The sequence below is a fragment of the Silurus aristotelis genome (genome assembly GCF_946808225.1).
Source record: "Silurus aristotelis genome assembly, chromosome: 11".
Classification (NCBI taxonomy): Eukaryota; Metazoa; Chordata; class Actinopteri; order Siluriformes; family Siluridae; genus Silurus; species Silurus aristotelis.
The window spans coordinates 22,476,590-22,496,060 of NC_139584.1; the positions used below are offsets into that span (position 1 = coordinate 22,476,590).

General features: G+C 38.1%; 1 protein-coding gene across 1 annotated transcript in view; it reads right to left on the bottom strand.

The window, feature by feature from the left end:
• cfap74 (cilia and flagella associated protein 74) overlaps nucleotides 1-19,471 on the bottom strand; it is a gene marked incomplete at its 3' end in the record, with an annotated part of 64,942 nt that overhangs the window by 18,044 nt on the left and 27,427 nt on the right. The window contains exons 18-24 of the mRNA XM_083554340.1: nucleotides 19,290-19,404; nucleotides 19,044-19,174; nucleotides 15,386-15,508; nucleotides 15,188-15,309; nucleotides 5,650-5,778; nucleotides 1,977-2,064; nucleotides 619-792 (exon numbers count right to left, since the gene is read on the bottom strand). Of these exons, the coding sequence (XP_083410466.1) occupies nucleotides 619-792; nucleotides 1,977-2,064; nucleotides 5,650-5,778; nucleotides 15,188-15,309; nucleotides 15,386-15,508; nucleotides 19,044-19,174; nucleotides 19,290-19,404 (882 nt within the window). The remainder of the gene's footprint in view (nucleotides 1-618; nucleotides 793-1,976; nucleotides 2,065-5,649; nucleotides 5,779-15,187; nucleotides 15,310-15,385; nucleotides 15,509-19,043; nucleotides 19,175-19,289; nucleotides 19,405-19,471) is intronic.

Here is a 19,471-nt window from a genome sequence, read left to right on the forward strand (position 1 = left end):
CGAAATCGACCTAATTTTTTTTGCCTGAGGATTTATTGGAAAGTCTAAATATTTCTGTCAGTTGATCTCTGTAAGAGAATCTGCAAAATATAGTGACTCTACATCATGCTGAGGAAGCTGTCACGTCTGAAAACCCTAAATATCTTTTATACAGTATGTTCGTGATACAGTAAATAAAGGGGAGGTTCTATTACAAATGCTTTACATATTATGATGAAAATGCTTGTTCTGTTATAACATATCTTCAGTGAATATCAGTTCAGTTACCGATATCAGTTCAGTTACACGAATATGTGGTGGAACTTTCTAGTGCTTTCACTGGTGAGTGTGTTTCCAGAAAGACGGAAATAGAGACTGTGGAAACGCTTCACATATCACATGGCTTCAGGCTGGTTTATCAGTAAAACAATGAGTGGAGCACTATTTCCAATGCGATCAAATAAACCACAGCTTAGCTGATGCACATTAGAACCAGTATTCATAATCATCATAATCATCATAATCATCATAATTATCTGTTGTTGTTTTTTTTGTTCACAGATTTTCTTTTCGCACACATGCAATTACTAAATCTATAAATAAACATACTGGGATATTTGATCAGTACTCTGGACTCACCTTGGGAATGGCCACAAAACCAAAGTCCTGTGGCAATAAAGAGAGGTTGGTTAGACGCACAGTGGTTTGAACAGCGTCGAAAACGGTGCAGTGGCCAAAATCCACCTCGGTGCGATCAAATTTGAAATCGGAGGTGGTCACAACAGCATGGACGGTGAAAGGAACAGGTTTTACCTATTGAAAAAAAATAAGAAAAATGAGCGAAGCACATGCCTGTAGTGAATGTTGACCGCCAAAAAAGATGTCAGTAGATTGATAAATGATTGATTATACAGTATATAATTCTAAACAAGTGCAGCTAAACAAATTATTCGAAATAAAACAGATGCCACAGTAAAATTTCTTCAGCCCGTCATTTCACAAACCTTGTTTACACACTAGTGTGTATTTATAGAGTGGAAAGAAAAAAAGGGATACAAGGTGAGAGAGCGAGAATGAGAAGCCGTGTATTTGCATGTGTGTTTATTTCGAGCACGACGGTGCTGTGTGCATTAATAATTGATACCTTGAGTCAGAAGGACAATAAGGTAGTAATGGTGACAAACAGATGGAGGACAAATAAAATGACAAACACAATGAGTCAAACTGGTGAGTCACTTCAAATCAGTGCAATAATGAGTTATTCTGACTGATCATGCAATGATGAAATGTTTCTCTTCTGATGGGTGTGTTCTAAGAATCACCCAATTTTTACCTACTAAGAGTAGAAGCTCCTAATAAGGTTCTAATTGAAGGTCCGTGTTTGTGTGTGTGTGTGTGTGTGTGTGTGTGTGTGTGTGTGTGTGTGTGTGTGTGTGTGTGAGAGAGAGAGAGAGAGTAAATGTATCTGTGTGTATGGGTTTTGAGGATTTGCCATAGGCAATGTTTTGGTCAGAAACACAGGTTTGAGCTCAGCATGAGTCCTGGCCTGAAATCTAAATCTGAGTGGGTGACAGGACAAGCGGATGATGTTAGATCCTGTTTGCCAAGGATGGAGTAGTGTAGGGGGGCTTTTTTTGGAAAGGAAAATTTTTACCAGAATCCAGGTTAGGGGATTATGGAAGTCCTAATTTCTGACTCAATCCACTACGCTAATCAAAAAATATGCTAAGAGACAATGCATCATATTGCCATATAAACATGTATAAAATAATAAACTTATCACCAAAGCAGTACAGTGGGGGTGCTAGATATTTAATTGAAGAAATGCCAGCATGTTGAAACAGAGAGAGAGAGAGAGAGAGAGAGAGAGAGAGAGAGAGAGAGAAAGAGAGAGAGAGAGAGAGAGAGAGAGAGAGAGAGAGAGAGAGAGAGAAAGAGAAAGAGAGAGAGGGCATGTAAAGCCAGCCATGGTCTATTTTTGACTTATTTGCACCTACCTGATCAGCCACCTGTATATTCAGAGGTACCTCCAGGACGCCTGTGTCCTGGTCAAAGAAGGACTTGGCGTCCTCTGACAGACTACATCTATCAAAAAGACATGAAGGACAGGTCAAAACTAAACATTACAGTTTTGTAAATGCACTGATGATGACCAGAAGCTGCCACTGGTGTCTTTCTTTACATTTGATGTCTGTTTTTTTTTTTTTTTCAGTCTCGAACTGCTGAAATATTTACTGATATTACAAAGTGTATGTAGCAATCTGTAGCAGAAATGAAAGCAAGGGGCAAGAGAGACGGCAAGGAAGACAGAGATTCTAAGAGACAGGGATATATAGAGAACGAGAGAGAGAAATAAATAGAGCGAGACAAGAGTTGCATTAGTAGTTCCACGTAGTCCAAGGGCTCTACCGTGCGAGAGCATGGTAACCATGGTGATTGTGGGAGTAAGGCGCAGTAGAGTGGGATTTAGAGAGGGACATGCAGTCAAATGTCAGATTATGTAATACAATAAGCTTTGCTCAGTAATAATATGCCTAAATTAAACACCATGTAGAGTACAAAAGCTACTAAAGGTCAAACACAAGTGCTTAAATAAGAACTGTTTTCATCTAAGAAAGTCAGGATTAACTTATGAACAATGAGCAAAATTATACTGTATAAGTGAAATGAATGAAAGTATGTATTCATGTCATGGGAATTGTGTAAACACATTGGTATTGGCACTATGGTTCTTTCAATAAGCAAATGCTTCATCTGAACGATTCCTGTAGCCAGAGTTACAAGATATAATTGGGCAGGTTTTTTTTTTGGAATTCTTTTTTGCAAGTCGTTAAAAATGCTGATCCTTACTGTCGTGAATGCCCCTTTAATTATGCAAGACCTTCTAATATAATGAGCTTGCTATGAGTTTTGCAAATTCACGCAGGGCTAATAAACCTCTTTTTTCTTACATAAGATACAACATTTAACAGTAGGGTTTGATCCAAACACACCAAAGAGATAAAGCCTGGTGTAATACTGCTTTATTAAGATGAAGCATTGAGCAGAAACTAGAGCTCTGCCTGTTGTATTTATGAACCTCCTGACAAATAGATCTAAATGCATTCAAAATATTCTCCTCCACTGGGGTAGCAATATTTAACAAAAATATAAATTGAAATTTCGTTTAAAAAAAAAAAGGGCCGTAGCTTAGTTAGGTAATAAAGTGGATTTTAAATGTCGATAATGCATCCTACCGATAGCGAAATAAAAATAAAGTGAATCCGATAAAAAGATTACGAACAATGGTGTGATTTTTGATGAGCCTAAATTGCTACATTTAGGTGTCCCCAGTCTAGGATCTATGTGCCATTTACCCCATCCATGCTACCATCTGAGAGCTCTACACTGGTGTTATCAATCCCACACTAGCACCGATTTATTTAAAGAATCGCTTGTTCTCGGTTAATGGAGTCTCGGTGGGAGAGTCACTCCTGAATTAGCTTGGCGTGGTGCTGCGGAAAAGCCTTGCGGGGCGTCACATGTCCCATCTGTCGGAAAAAAACAGGCTTGTAGCACAGTTTTGGCTTCTGATATGAAAGCACCCCACGCTACCATCCAAATGATCAGTAGAATACTATTTCCATTATTGCTATTACTGCCTAATCCTAGTCCTGCAACCGACATAAAGACACATTTCCTAAAGACAGATTTAAAGCTTACTTGTAGTTCAAGATGCTTTGACTATATTGACTATTGACTATAGGCGATTAGATCAATTGTCCAGATAACACATCACAAATGAAATAAAAATTAATGCCTATACATTTTCAATAATTGGTTGTGCAGTACTTACATTTAAATGTTTTATTTTAAATCCATCCCTGAAAGATCTCACTAGTGTCAAATATTCATAAAGCAGTAATAATGTTCATTAATATTACAGTTGGCTGTCTCCTTTATTCTACTCTGATACTTCATTATTTAATACTATTTCATTTTAAAAGTTAAAAGTCTTGCATGCAGCTACATTATTTTGGCCAATTTTCTGAGTGTTGTGTTGTTGGGAGCTGTGCACACCCGAGTTTGGGAAGTTCGGAGAGCAGTTGGAGGATCACTGAAAAACTGAAAGCAAACGTTACTAAGAGATTATGGAGTTTTGTGGTTGGGGAGCAAATGAATGCATTTTTTTTAATGCTCTACAGTAGAAATGACTCATTTCTCCAGGCTTTTTTCCTCACTATTCTGAATTGGTTGCTCATGCTAACCCAAGACCTGTCCCAGCACTAATATGTGGTTTGGTTTACATCCAAAAAAGTCCAGATAATAGCTTGGAATATGGTGCTAATCAAATTTTTTTCAATTCATATCTATATAGAGATATAGTTATTGATTTCCATGCAACACTTATATAATGTTAAGATCTTCGGAAATTATGTGCAATAATTTCAGTGAAATAACAATAATAATAATTATTATTATTAATAATAATAATAAAAATATATGTGGAATAACTTGTATAACTATCATTGTAATCTGGCTTTTCTGCCACCTGTTTTACTGCTGCCACACATTACATTTTACCTAATTTCTAACTTAAAATTTACATTTTATTTACATTTCTTTTCTTTTTTTTTTCTTATTTCCTATCTTTATTTTACTGTAAGCAACTGCAAACCAACAATTTCCCTACAGGATTAATAAAGTATTTTGATAAGGTATGAACATAGACTCTGCCAGGGACTCCAACCACAATTAAAACTTTTTATACAAAATGAATCAAACAAATTGGTGCTGGTTGGGGGTTCAAGCCCTGGTATCGCCAAGCTGCCACTCTTGGCCCCTAGAGCAAGGCCGTTAACCCTCTGTGCTCCAGGGGTGCTGTATCATGGCTGACCCTATGCTCTGACTTTATGTGAAGAAAGAATTTCACTGTTATGTAATGTACGTATATGTGACGAATAAACTAAAACTATGAATGTATTAAAACCCTTTATATGTTTTTTTGCTATCTGTTTAAAAACCCCAATACATTTGATTTTGTGTGTGAATGTGTTTTTCTATGTTTACAACCAGAAAAGAGCTTGTTTATAGAAAGCATTGTTTATAATACAAAATGTGAAAACTGCAGCGAGTTATATAAGCATTTGACTAAGTCAGATCAAATCTTGCAACTGGACTTTAAGCATGAGGGAAGAGGGGTGAGTAAAGAGCAGCAGGGATAGAAAGGATAGAAAAAGAGGACAGATTCTGCTCTAATCCCTGTTTAAGATAAAACAGTCTGATCAATCAAATGTGCTATTATTATTTGTTGTGAAAAGCCATGAGTCTGGACATCAAAACTTTCTTAGTAACCAAAATGCTTCAACAAAGAAAAAAAAATTAACGAGTTCCATATAAATTGAAAAAAAAAAAAAATGAAAGGCTCTATTATATCTCTAGGGGAATTTTGTTGCCATGGTTAGTCATGGCCACTTTTCCCCTTACAACAAGCTAAAATCATTAAAATTCAATCAAAGTTTATTCGAACTGCTCAATTTTATGGGAAGTTGAAACATTTCTATATATTGATGGGAATGGTCTCTTCAGGGGTAATAACTCCTCCCTTAAAAATTATAATACACATATTTTACAATGTAGTCATCTAAAAGGAAAGTTCTTCTGCTTCTAATAGCAGGGCTTTGTGGTTACCTGGGCAGGAATTTGAGGTGGGCATGAAAGCTGGACTTTGCCTGAATGTAGGCTGTTTTAGGCAGGATGTCCATGTGGTTCCTCAGCTTTTTACAAATGTCGAATGTCAATCTGAGTGCTGTACTGGCTCTGAAACACACATACATATACAGTAAAGCCCAAGCATTGTGGTACAGTTATAACTAAAGTTCTCCTTTAAAGCACCATTAGTGTTTTATAGTTCGTTTTCTCTGAGAGTACGTCCTGTTTTTGCTGAACACCTTTTCATCATTTCCTGTGTTTACTTGGAAGCTGTAACACATACAATACACACACTAGACTTGTACAGTAAAGAAACCTTTAAATCACAAACTGAGCACAAGTAATGTAACACACCAAGCAACGTTACACACAAAGCACCTGAATAGGCATTAAAAGCCCCATAATGTACCGTGTTCCCTTTTCTCACCATTTTTGAGGTGACCCAAATGTTACGAGGAATCCACTTTGTGGCACAGAGCTTGCAGATTGAGGTATATAAATGGGGCTCTATCACAGGAATATTCTCCATAGAATTCTGACTACGCACACCTACTACCGTGCCCGCACCATGCCAAAAGCTTAGCTCTCTGTATGACTCACTGTCGATGGAAGTTTTTTTTTCCTAAGCTTATGTAAATAGTTGTGAAATTACTCCAGTAAATAAAAAAAACAGGTCAAAATAAGTCCAGTTCAGAGACTTCTGCACTACTAGCAGGACTGTCATCAATGACAAATACAGTTTGATAACATCATAATTAGAAAGAGCAACCTGCTCAGGTTGTTGTATACGAAGACAAGCCCTAATACATATTCAAATAGCTTATTTTGTTATGTGCGGACTATGCATATGTAAGTAAGCACTTGTGCAGTGTCCTTCAAACCTCAGCAGTTTCTCAAGGGAAGAAGAGATGGGATATTTTAATGAGGAGCCAGAAATTCCCTGACATTGCACTATGCTGTCAGCACTTCATTTTCAAGCCTTCAGGAAAGTGACCTACATAGTAGAAAACTCAACAGATGTGCTTGTGCCACAGGCAAGGGCAGCGGCACTCTGTGGATATAAATGGAAAACTTTAATGGTACGCTATGCCCTAGTCACCAAACTACTTCTGAGACCACATCATTGTAGTAACTGAGGTGGCTTACATACTTACTGCCAAACACAATGTATTTCTATGATTTCACATGCAAAAAAATTAACAAACCTCATGTCTCAGCATGCCACGTCTGTAGCATTTCTCTCAAAAAAACAGACCCTGCATTATGTCTTGCTGCAACTTATAACAAAGTAATTACTGACCTCTGACTAGACAAAGACAAAAAAATAACCTTGGATTTTCTAGTCTGGATGGTGGCCTGAACCCCTGGGCACAGCTTATTATGTCACATTAGCATGGCTGCTCATATTATCAAAAATATATACAATTTCACTACAGTAAATAAATTTATTTGCAGTATTTACTTTCAATCTATCAACATAGATACATTTGTTAGCTAAATCTATAAAACTGACCTTTCAGACCATCAGATTCAGTTTTATTAAAATACATCACTATTGTTAGCTATCTTGTAGCTACCAAAACCTGTGGTAGACGAAGTACACAAACCATGTACTTGAGTTAAAGTAGACATACACTTAATTTATTTTCCAGTAAAAGTACTCCCTTAACCCTTCACTTGATTAAAAGTACAAAAGTATTTTGCCTTTTAATGTATTTAAGTATCCAAAGTACTAGGAGATTTTTTAAAAACAGTCAATTTAAAATGTATAAAAGTTAAAGTAAAAGTCTCCCAAAATGGAAATACTTTAGTAAAGTAAAGATACGCAAAAAAGGCTACTTGAATGCTATAAAGAAGTACATTTACTTTGTTACTGTCCACCTCTGCCCAAAATACACATTTTCATGGAACTGTTCATGTTTGTTGTAGCTTAAATGTACCAAGCTTTAAAGTGACATTGGCTTAACCTGGACTTTACAGTTCCAAGTTAAGTCAATGCAGCAAAACACTTGTACTTTGATCTAAGCTAATTACAGACTCAATATAATGTAACCACAAACACACCATCTATTCACAATATTGCACCTTTCATGTGCTCTTGGTTCACAATCTCTTTGTTCTAATGTTTTTTTTGTGTTCAAATGTTATTAAACACCATATACCATTGTTTGAATCTATTTTGTGAACTAATCTCAGTGACACAAAAAGCTGTTTTTATTTGATATTAATGGTATTTCAATTAAAAGAACTAACTTTGATCCAATATGGGTTGTGTTCCCATTCAGGAACTCAAGCTGCATCAACAACGCTTTGGGAAAGCTTCTGCGTTGTCCACACTCTGAATCACGTGTGTAATCAGTCTAATGGAAAGTGCAGCATCACTGACGGAGTGACGTCACAACCAGGAAGCTATAAAAAACACATGGAGTAAAGCCACTTCTGTTTGTTCAGGAAGCGCTCTATGTGTGTTTGTCTTTATGGTAAGTTGTAAATGTCTGAAAAAATTAGAAAAATTAAAGCAAGCAGCAAGTGAAAACACGGTGTATTGCTTTCTTGGGAGTGGAATATGCTAAGTCGGTTCTCAAGGAAGGTGATGTCTATGAAGATGCTCTGTTCCCGGTGGGCACTCTTCAAGGAGGGTGCCCCCGATCCTCGTGGTTCTGGCCCTCTCTCTCACTATGGTGGAGCGGCGTGCTAGTTCCCAGGGGTCGCAGATGGACCTGGCATGAAGCCTGGAAACAGGCTTTTCCCTTTCTCCTTCCTCACCCAACGGCTCCAGCGCTTGCTTGCAAGCTTCGGGAGCTCGCCTTTCGAAACAATAGCCTGCCCAGAGTTCTGGAGAATGTGGCTGTGGCTGTGGGTATGCTCCGAGCCTCCGGTCTCTCCACTGAGGTGGTACCAGTTAACTTCCCGGTTGGTTTAGTGCTGGAATTTCTTCAAGAACAGTTTGCCAAAGGGTTGGCCCCTTAAACCCTTAAAGTCTCCACGTCCGCCATTTCAGCATATTATGCCAGCCTGGCCTGATATGCTTGAGGTTTCCGGCATGACTGTGTGGGACTTGGCCGTTGTGTTGGAGGCTCTATCTGAGCCTCCCTTCGACCCGTTGGCCAAGGCATCCTGGAGACTGTGTTCCTTTGGCCATTTCCTCTTTTAAGAGAGTGGGGGACCTTTAGGCCCTGTGGCCCTCTGTGTCCCCCTTATTCCTGAAGTTCACTCCAGGAATGGCCAGTGCCTTCCTTTACCCTAGACTAGGGTAAGTTCCGAAGGTGCCCTAGTTCATCCCATGACCTGTTATGCCCCAGGCAAGTTGTCCTTCTCCTTTCCAGGCCCCAAACCAGGAAAAGCTAAACCGACTGTCTGGTGCCAGCACAAGTCTGTGGAGAAAGTTGGATCAACTTTTTGTCCGCTATGGCCCTCCATGGAGAGGTCTTCCTGCAAACAAGCAGACTCTCAGCAGATGGATTGTGGATGCTATTTCATCCTCCTATGAGTCCTCTGGTCGCCCAGCTTCTTTTGGGGTCAGAGCACACTCAACCCGGAGTGTGGCAGCATCTAAGGCTTGGTCCTCAGAAGTTTCTTTCCAAGACATCTGCAACGCTGCAAGCTGGTCCACCCCGCTGACCTTTGTCAGGTTTTTGAACCTCGACCTTAGTGCCACTCCTGGCCCCTCTATCTTTTGACCTAGCTGTGCTCTTACACAGTAGGCAGGGACTGGTCAGTCTGGCGGTACTGTATACTTGTTCCCCCAAGCGTTTTTGACGCAGCTTGAGTTCCTGAAAGGGAACATCTCCAGGTAACATATGTAACCATGGTTCCCTGAGGGAATGAGACGCTGCATCTCCAGGCCACACTGCCGGCATCCCTGCAGCGCTTTCTTTCCTTTCACTCCATGTGCTTTTTATAGCTTCCTGGTCGTGACACCACGCTTTCCATTGGACTGATTACACATGTGATTCAGAGCATGGACAACGCGGAAGCGCTAACAAAACGTTGTTGATGCAGTGTCTCGTTCCATCAGGGAACCATGGTTACATACGTAACCTGGAGACACTCCTTATGTACCACCACAATTCTATCTCCAGAACGAAACCAAATGATTTATAAACAAGGGAAGCTCTTTTGCTTTTTATCAGTGGTTGATACTCTTGTGCAAGAGCAGGATTTGGTACTGTAAGGCATGCATATTTAGAATCATGTATATTTAGATCATGACAGGGAGACCTATATACTGCTTTTTCTGTTTGCATCCACACACTAGGAAAAATCCTCTTGAGCTTAATGGGCAGTGTAATAAATTGATTTTAATAAAATATAAAATCACAGAAAATACTTATTTATTTGACACAGTAAAAGTTATATAAAGTTATATGTTTAGGCACTGCATGTTTTTAATTTTAATTTAATGGATTTGGATGAACGTGGGAAAAGATTCCTTTTTTTTGTTGAGTCCCCTTAACAAAAAAAATTGTTCTAATTGTAATCATAGAATATGTATTAAGTTCAGGTTGAAGGACAACTGCAGATAACAATGAAAATAAACAGGAAATAGTGATTTAACATATGTTTATGTGGTATTGTGAGTTCCAGAAGTTCAACTGATACTGGTAAGTATCTGGTAAGTATCTGTTAAGTTTGAAAGAGTTAAGAGAGTGTGTGTGAGCCACAGATAATAATTATAACAAAGATCCTTAGGTCAAACATTATTCATTTCTGATATTTCTCCAGTATAAAACCTGCAATCACCTTAGGCCTTATAGGCAATTATGTAAAATGGCACTCTCCCAGTGTTGCTGTATGGGCATTTATAATTTGGCAGTTGAGTAATAAGTACAACTTTGGTTGCTAAAATCAATCATTCAAAGGACAAGAGTGGCTATGTAGAAAAATATGAATGGTTTAAAGGTGGGTTACATAAAGGGGAAGCTGGGACGTTCTTCTGTAATCGTTCCATAAAAAGCTAGAACACCTTGTCCAAGACTGTTTTTCAAACAAATGATTTGTTAAAATATATCACTTATACTATGCTGCCCTAAGATTGTAAAAACAATAAAATATATACCATCATTCTATTAAGGTTCAGTTGTTTCAATGTCTACATATAAAAGAAAAACTAAGGTTACAGTATACGCTGCTCACTATTCAGTGTAAATACAAGAGTCTGTTGTGAGGGAATATGCCAGGAAAACACAAGTTCCTAAGTAATAAAAGATTAAAAGCAGACAGATTTAGTTTAGAAATCTTCCAAAAGGAAATATTTGGTCTTAAATGTGCCACAGAAGCTATAGATATCAGTTAGAAGCTATAAATATGAGTTGACAGGCACTTTAAATTTAGCCTACTTAGCCTAATCCATGCTAGTTATTAAGTGTCAGATGATGTAGAGTATAGGATCACAAACTGTTTACTATATATATATATATATATATATATATATATATATATATATATATATATATATATATATATATATATATATATATATATATATATATATATGTTGGAAAAATCAAAAGCAGTGCACAGCTCATAGAGGGAAAACAAAAAAAAGGAGAAACAGGAAAAGAAAACGGAGCAAACTATTGCGCCTAGCATGTGTGTTTGCGTTTGTGTCAGCTGGGAGAGGTGGGTTGTGTTTGTGAACGTGGGTTTATATGTGTGCAGTGCACATTTGTGTGGGTGTGTGTATGTTCGTGAAAGAGGAAGGGCGCACACGTGTGCATGTGTGTGTGTTTGAGTGTGAGTGTGTGGGAGGGGTCTTCAGTAAGGAAGGCCTGTTAAACTAGGCAAAGATGACAGGATGAAGGGCTTATTTTAAGCTGCTTTCTGACAGCACTGAGCTCAATGTCAACATTTTCTGTCAGAGTATTTTAGTTCGGCTGATTCCTCTCACTCTAATTTCAATGCTTCAATCATGTGATTTACATATAGGGAAGTACTCACACACTCGCAAATTCAGTTTATCAAGAGCTCTAAATCGTTTGTTGAGCATTTACTGCGTGACAGTGCGAGTAAACATACTCTGCACGGGTTTTGTCCTCGTGGGTCTTGTAGCATTGTCTTTTAAACGTGGTAATAATGTTGTAAGTTCAAAAATACCATCAGATCTAGCAGCATGACATAAAACCCATATAAATGCACAAACACCCACATACCCTAAAACATACACACAGAGGCAAACATGCACAAAAAATGCTCACCCACACAGCTACCTATGGTAAAACTATAAATACACACGCTGTACACATCGAACATTAGTCACCAGTTATTGCAAATGTAAAATACATAAAACAAAATTCGTTATATTTTTGCATTATCCAGGAAACTTCCATATATCTATAGAAAATATAAAACGCAATGTCAAATCAGTTTAAATGATGATGGATAAAACTGAATGCATCTGTTGTATTTTCAGGATTTTTTGCATTTTAATATTCATGTAGTTCTGATTCTTAGCCATGGTGGCCTGTTGTTTTTTTTGGGTTTTTTTTTTTAATGCTGCTATAATAATGCCTGTGTCCACTATTGACAGATAAGCGTAATTTCAAAGATGCAAAACCTAATTAACATTGTCTCAGCACTGATCCGAGTGGATAATTGTGAGTATGGATGAGTGACCATGTTTTTCAAAGGCTTCGCCCCATTTTAAGCACCACTTCATGATCGTTTTCATTTTGCACCTGGTTTGTTTATTATATGCAAGCGTTCCCAATATTTGAACGAATCCTGACTTATATGACTTATATGAGTTATATTGCAAATACTTACACACAAGTAGTTAGCGTGAAGTTTGTTGGTTGCATGCTCAGCTGTTCATTCATAGATCTAATCATATTTTATATATGATATAATATTCTACATTATATCGACATTACAATATATTGAGATTTTGTTGATAATTATTACTGCACCTTTTGGTCAAATATGGGAATTGAATCAAGCAATAAAAGAGATCTGCCACAGGAACCATGTTCGGGAAGGAGCAGAACAGTTTCTGTTATTTGGGTTGCCATATTGGGGTATCTTCAACAATTTTTATTTTTCTAAAATAAGTCTTATATAATAATAATAATAATAATAATAATAATAATAATAATAATAATAATAATAATAATTACAATAATTATTATAATAATATTTATTTTCCAAAGCCTATCCTTTTCAGCAAGTTTCAGGCCTTTTGTGTAGTTTTCAGGAGTAAATTGGAAAAATTTTGCTAAAACTTGGCAAACCTGGTTAATGAGATTAGCCCTTCTGTGTATGCCTAATTGGCAATAGGAAACACACCTGCTGTATTAAACATGGTGGAAAAAGTTTCAATGAAAACTACTCAAAACAAACTGCTAGAATATACTGGATGTCTGTGTGCTGTCAGCTCTCTACTGACTATTACAGGGTTTCTACAACAGTCACTGTAGGTAGAATCTCATAGAATAAGTCAAGGGTGGAAAGCTTTGATGATGTCACGAACAGGAAGCTATAAAGACACATGTGGTGGAGACAGGGCTAGCTTTTGTTTGTTCTGGAAGCAGTCAGTGTGTGTCTGTTCTACAGGAAAAGGTAAGGTGCAGTAAACTTTTAAAAAATTTTATGAGAATGGATAGCAAGCAGTCTTCCGGCTGTTAGTTCCTCCTTGAGCCACTTTATCACAGAAGGGGGATATGCATAGTTTGTGTGTCGCTTGCTTTGGAGCGGAGCATGCTCAGTCGGCTCTCGAGGGAGCCGGCTGCTCTCATTACTGCCGCATGCCTGTGCGGACGCTCCGCTCCCATAGAGCACTCTTTGAGGGGGTGTGCGTGCTCCTCGCGACTGAAGACAAGGGGCTCGTAGTTGGATCTAGCAGAGGGTTTGGAGATGGGCCTGTTTCTTTCTGTTTCTTTTCGACGCCAGCAATCCCATGGAGGACATGCCCCCACAGCCAGTTTAGATTAAGAAGCTGTTGGAGGTAGTTACTTATGCTGTAGCCAAGCTGGAGATCGCCTGGCCAGCCGATACGCAGAAACAAGTAAGCTGTGTAAGCAGTTCTTGCAACAGATGTCGCAACCTCCACGTCTGCGTCTGCCTTTTTTCCCCAGACCTGCACACTAAGGTGACCTTATAATAATCCTTAAGGTCCTGCACACTAAACCTCTGAGGACTACCTCAACTTTGATGGGCAAGGCGTATAGACCCCATGGCTGTGTTACAGGCTTATCAGAGACCGCTATGGCCATTGGCCAGTCTATGTCTGCCCTTGTCTCTACACAGAGACACCTTTAGTTCACCCTGTCAGATTTGTCTGACAGGGATAGAGCCCTTCTGCTGACTGGCCTGTTCGGAGATACAATGAATACGGTTGTCGAGAAATTCCAGGAGGCAAAGAAACAGTCGGCGGCATTCCAGCAGTTCCTCCCTTGCTGCTTTCACGAGTGCTGGACCTCATGAAATTCAGAGACGGAGTGTCACCACTCACGCTCCCCCAGAAACTATGGACCCCTATGCAGGTTAAATCTCTATCATTCAAAGAAGAAACCATATGTGAACATGATCCAGAAATGCTGCCACCCTCTCTGGGCCAAAGCTCATTTAAAAAGAACTGAGACAAAATAAAAAACTTTTCTGTGGTCTGAAGAATACAAATTTGTAATTCATAAAAACCATGGACACAATGTCCTCTGGTCCTCTGCTTCTGTGATAGCATAGGGGTGCATTAGTGCCTATGGAATTGGTGGCTTGCACTCCTGGAAAGGCTCCATCTGTGCTGAAAACAACAACTGCTTCGTTTTAGACAATATCTTTTAAGGGAAGGTCTTGCATATGTCAGCAAGACAACACTAAACCACATACTACGTCTTTTGCAACAGAATGGATTAGTAGTGGAGTCCACGTGCTGAACTGGCATGCCAGCAGACCAGACCTTTCACCCAATGAAAACATTTGGCTCACCATGAAATGAAAAATACGACAAAGAACACCAGTCAAGCAGATAGAATGCATAAAGCATAACTCCGCAAATGGTCTGCTCAGTTTCCAGATGTGTACAGACTGTTGTTAAAAGAAGAGGAGATGTAGTTGTGGTACACATAACCCTGTCCCAACTTTTTTTTAAACGTGTTGCAGCCATTAAATTCAGAATGTCCTTATTTCACACATTTGATTTGTTTTCTATATTCTATTTTAAATAAAGTATGGGTTTATAAGATTTGCAATTCATGGCATTCTGTTTTTATTTACATTTTACACAATGACATAACTTTTTAAAATTGTGGTTGTAAATAGATTTTGTTTGTAAATAGTCAATATTCAGATAGAGCATTGTGGAGCACTCTAATCTATAACTGCTAAATATAAAAATGAAAAAAACCCTGAAGTAATCAATTATTATTTTACCAGCAGTGATCAGTCTTAAGGCTTAACTCATATTTGTCAAATGCCATAAGTTTTGTTATATAAAGACAATTTCAAAAATTTTACGTTAAAAAGGCTTCCCAGGCCACCACACATATATTATGGAACCAAAAATATAAGAATCCTTTCCCACCTGCTTTGCACTTCAATGCAGTCTTGGTAAAGACGATTGTACATGCAGATCTTTAGGTCCATGTTCGGCTTGGTCACCCACACAGGAACACTCTCAGCCACTCCATAGGCTGACATCATAATCTAGATATAAAAAAGTCAGTTCTCAGTTAAGACCATTTGACACTCATTTTAAAAGTCATTTTGCAGTAATCCTTACCGCTTTACAGTTGGGTTGTGAAAAGGTGATCTTAAAATCAAGTTTAGTTTCTCCTGGGATAGTTGGTGTGAAAATGATGGGCAGTTTGATGCTACCAAAAGGCCCCACTTCACCCTCAAGCACCTGAAGAGAAAATTATTATGATAAGGTTCATGTTAGCTTTAATAGTTCATTGATAACTTTTAGTAGCCTAAAAACTGCAGCTCTGGACTAACAATTAATAGTATAACAATACACAATACTTTCACAAGTTGAATCCTAGATATGAGTTAGATATAAGAATTGATCACAATTTTCTGCAGTTAACCCAGGTTGGCTGTGCTTGTGCATATTATATATATATATATATATATATATATATATATATATATATATATATATATATATATATATATATATATATATATATATATATAAGGGATCTTACAAATTTCATCACCTGCGGGGTGATGTCACGACCAGAAAGTTACAAAAGCGCATGGAGTGAAGCCGGCACCAGCTTCTGTTTGTTTATGAAGCGCTCTGTGTGTATTTTATGTTGAATTGTTTGTCTATTGTTTGTCAAAATAAAAATTCAGCCTCTGCGAGCAGAGCATGCTAAGTTGGTTTCCAAGGAAACATTCTGTACACATTTGGCGTATGATCTGCGCATACTGCGTTGCGCTCATTGCGCCATGCAAATTCTGCTCTCATGTCTATGCGAACGCTCTGCTCCCGGAGAGCACTGCTAGAGGGGGGTGTTCTCACTCCTTGTGGTTCTGGCCCCGCCCCCTGAGGCGGAGCCGTGTGCTGGTTCCATTTACCGCTTTCTGTACCTATATCACAACCTCCTTGTCAGGGTCTGCCTTTCTTCTGAACCTGCACACCAAGGTGTCCAGGTCCCAATCGGCCCACCTTCTTCTTCTTCGCGATTCAGTTCTTGTCTTGTCTGCCGCGTTTCGACGGTGTTTGTCCCACCCTGGTGGGAACCGAGCAGGCTACATATGGAATGAGACGCTGCATTGTCAAGCGTTGTCAAGTGCTGCTTCACTCCATGCGCTTTTCTAGCTTCCTGGTCACCCTGCCAGTGATGCAGCACGTCCAAAATTACACACATTAATTCAGAGCGTGGACAACATACGTAACCTAGAGACATTTTCCAACATTATAACGACCCCCAAACACACCACCAAGATAACAACTGCCTTGCTGAAGAAGCTGAAGGTGAAGGTTATGGAGTTGCCAAGTAAATATCCAGACATGAACCCTCTTGAGCAACTGTGGGGCATCCTCAATCAGAAGGTGGAGAAGTTTGTTGGTGTGTCTAATCTCCAGCAGCTCCGTGATATTATGAAGGAGTGAAAAAGGATCCCAGCAACAACCTGTGCAAATGATTAACTACATGCCCAGGAGGATTAAGGCAGCTCTAGATAACAATGGTGCTCACACAAATATTGACAGTTTTGACATGTTCACTTACGAGCATAAAAGCTGCACATTGACTACCTTTAAGACATATCCAAGTTTCATTTCTATAGAATTATCCCTTGAGAAGATATACTAAAATTGTTGCTGACATGTTAGGGGTGTACTAACTTTTGTAAGATAGTATTTGTTTATATATATATATATATATATATATATATATATATATATATATATATATATATATATATATATATATATATATATATACAAATCCATGCTCCAGTGTAATGAGCACTCATTATATCAACAGGTCATTAACACATAAACTGCTTTGAGACAATGTCTGTTGTGAAAAGCGCTATACAAATAAACTTAAACTGAGAAATTACAAATATATATAGCAGAAATACCAAATGGCCATAACAATCTGTGAGGACACCAAGGTCCAGAATTCTTTAGTTTCTTTAATTTTAAAAACATTTTTTACAGTTGCCATCAGTTTTACAATTGCAAATCAGTATAGAAACAAAAACATCATTATTAAATGATCTCAGAACAGCTAGCTAGAAGCATAAATTAAAATATTGCTTAAAATGAAATTAATCAATCTAACTTAAGTCTGAATAGTTTGTGAAAGAATGGAAATGTTACATTACAAATTTTAGATAAGAGAAATGAAAAGTAATTGGTGTAATACATGGTCAGCATTGTAGTATATGACATGTCTGCAATGTGGATCTCTAAAAAAACATGAAAATTAAATCATTATTTTTGTCTAGTCTGCTGCTGTATTTGGAAATCCAAGGTATTGCATGAGTGATATAAATGCATGTACAGTAAGGCATGTGTCATTATTTGACACAAATTTGATTGAAAAATGTCAGGCTAGTCTACAATTTATTGTTAAAATATGCTTGTGGCTAAAATAACCCTAAATTAGTAAGGATGGACAGGATTGCAGTGTTTTGCTTTCCAAAAGATCTTTAGAATTTTTAACAATTATGCTGACATTACAGTGAAGTGTGCAGGAGGAATGACAGACTGTTTCAAGGTGGAGGTAGGACTGCATCAAGGATCGGCTGTGAGCCCTTTCCTGTTTGCAGTGGCGATGGACTGATTGATGGAGGAGGTCAGAGGAGACTCCATGGACTATAATGTTTGCCAATGATATTGTGATTTGTAGTGAGATTAGGGAGCAGGTGGAGAAGAGCCTGGAGAGGTGAAGGTAGAGTAAGACAGAGTACATGTGTGTAAATAAAAGGGAGGACAGTGGAGTGCTGCAGTTGCAGGTGGAGAAGGTGGAAGAGTTCAGGTACCTGGGGTCAACAGTGCTAAGTAATGGAGAATGTGTTAGAGAAGTGAAGAAAAGAGTGCAGGCAGGGTGGAGTGGGTGGAGAAGAGTGGCAAGAGTGTGATTTGTGATAGAAGGGTATCTGCAAGAATGTAAGGGAAAGTTTATAGGACTGTGGTCGGACCTGCAATGTTGTAGGGTTTATAGACAGTGGCATTGACTAAAAGACAGGAGTCAGAGCTGGAGGTAGCAGAGTTAAAGATGCTGAGATTTTCCTTTTTTCCTTTTTCAGGATTAGAAATGAGTTTATTGAAGGGACCACGCATGTAGGATGTTTTGGAGACAAAGTCAGAGAGGCCTGATTGAGATTGAGACTTGGGGTTTATCAGTAGGAGAATGCTGAGGATCATTTTAGTAACTTGGTTCTTTAAATCTCATTGATTAAAATGAACAAATCTTTTTTTTTGAGACATTAGGTTCATTTTGCTCCTTTATATAAGCATATCCCCCAACATGTCTGCATAAACAAACTTTTTGAACATTTCCTACCGAGTCACATTATAGAAAATGAACAAATTGTTCAAAAATGACCCATCATTAATCTAGAAAAATCTGTTTATAAAAGGTAGTTAAACTGGTTTTCAGTAGCTTATGTCCCTGGAGTATCTTTTTATCTTTTTCATATTAAAAGGCAAAAAAAAAAAATGTGGATCAATATATATAAACATTATGTTGTATTTACATTTTGAAACCTTTAAAAAAACATTAATTCATTACAATTCAGTTTTTTTGTATAGCACTTTTAACAATTGACATTGTCCCAAAGCAGCTTTACAGAGATAAACAGGTTATACATTTTCAGTTTATACATTAGTATCTATAAGTTTAGTGCCTAAAAGTTTAACCCTTATAAGTTTCTCTCTTATAATAAACATGCCACACATCCAGGAAGAAACTTACTTCCCCAATGCTGAATTCAGTAATCTCAAAATCACAGCCCTGCTCAACCTCTGTAACCTCACTCTCCTCCAAACCATCAGCTCCTGAAGCCTCAACACCTACAGACGTGTCAGAGCTGATTAGGGATGTACCTACAATCACAGTTAATTTAAATTATTAGTCAGATAAACAAAAACCCATTGTTATGGAAAACTGTTCATCATTGCATAGTGTAAATTCACAAAGCAAACTGTAGATCTGATTCACCTGTTTTCTGTTCTGTTGGAACACCACAGTTGGTGTTTTCTCCCTCTGGATACATTTCTTCCTCTTGAGCAGCATCTCTTACACTGTTGCTGTCACCAAGTTCCTGATAGTAGCACTATTATTTAAATACTAAGAAATGTCATTAAGCAAATGTTAAGTTGATGTGTTTGTTCTGGTGGCTA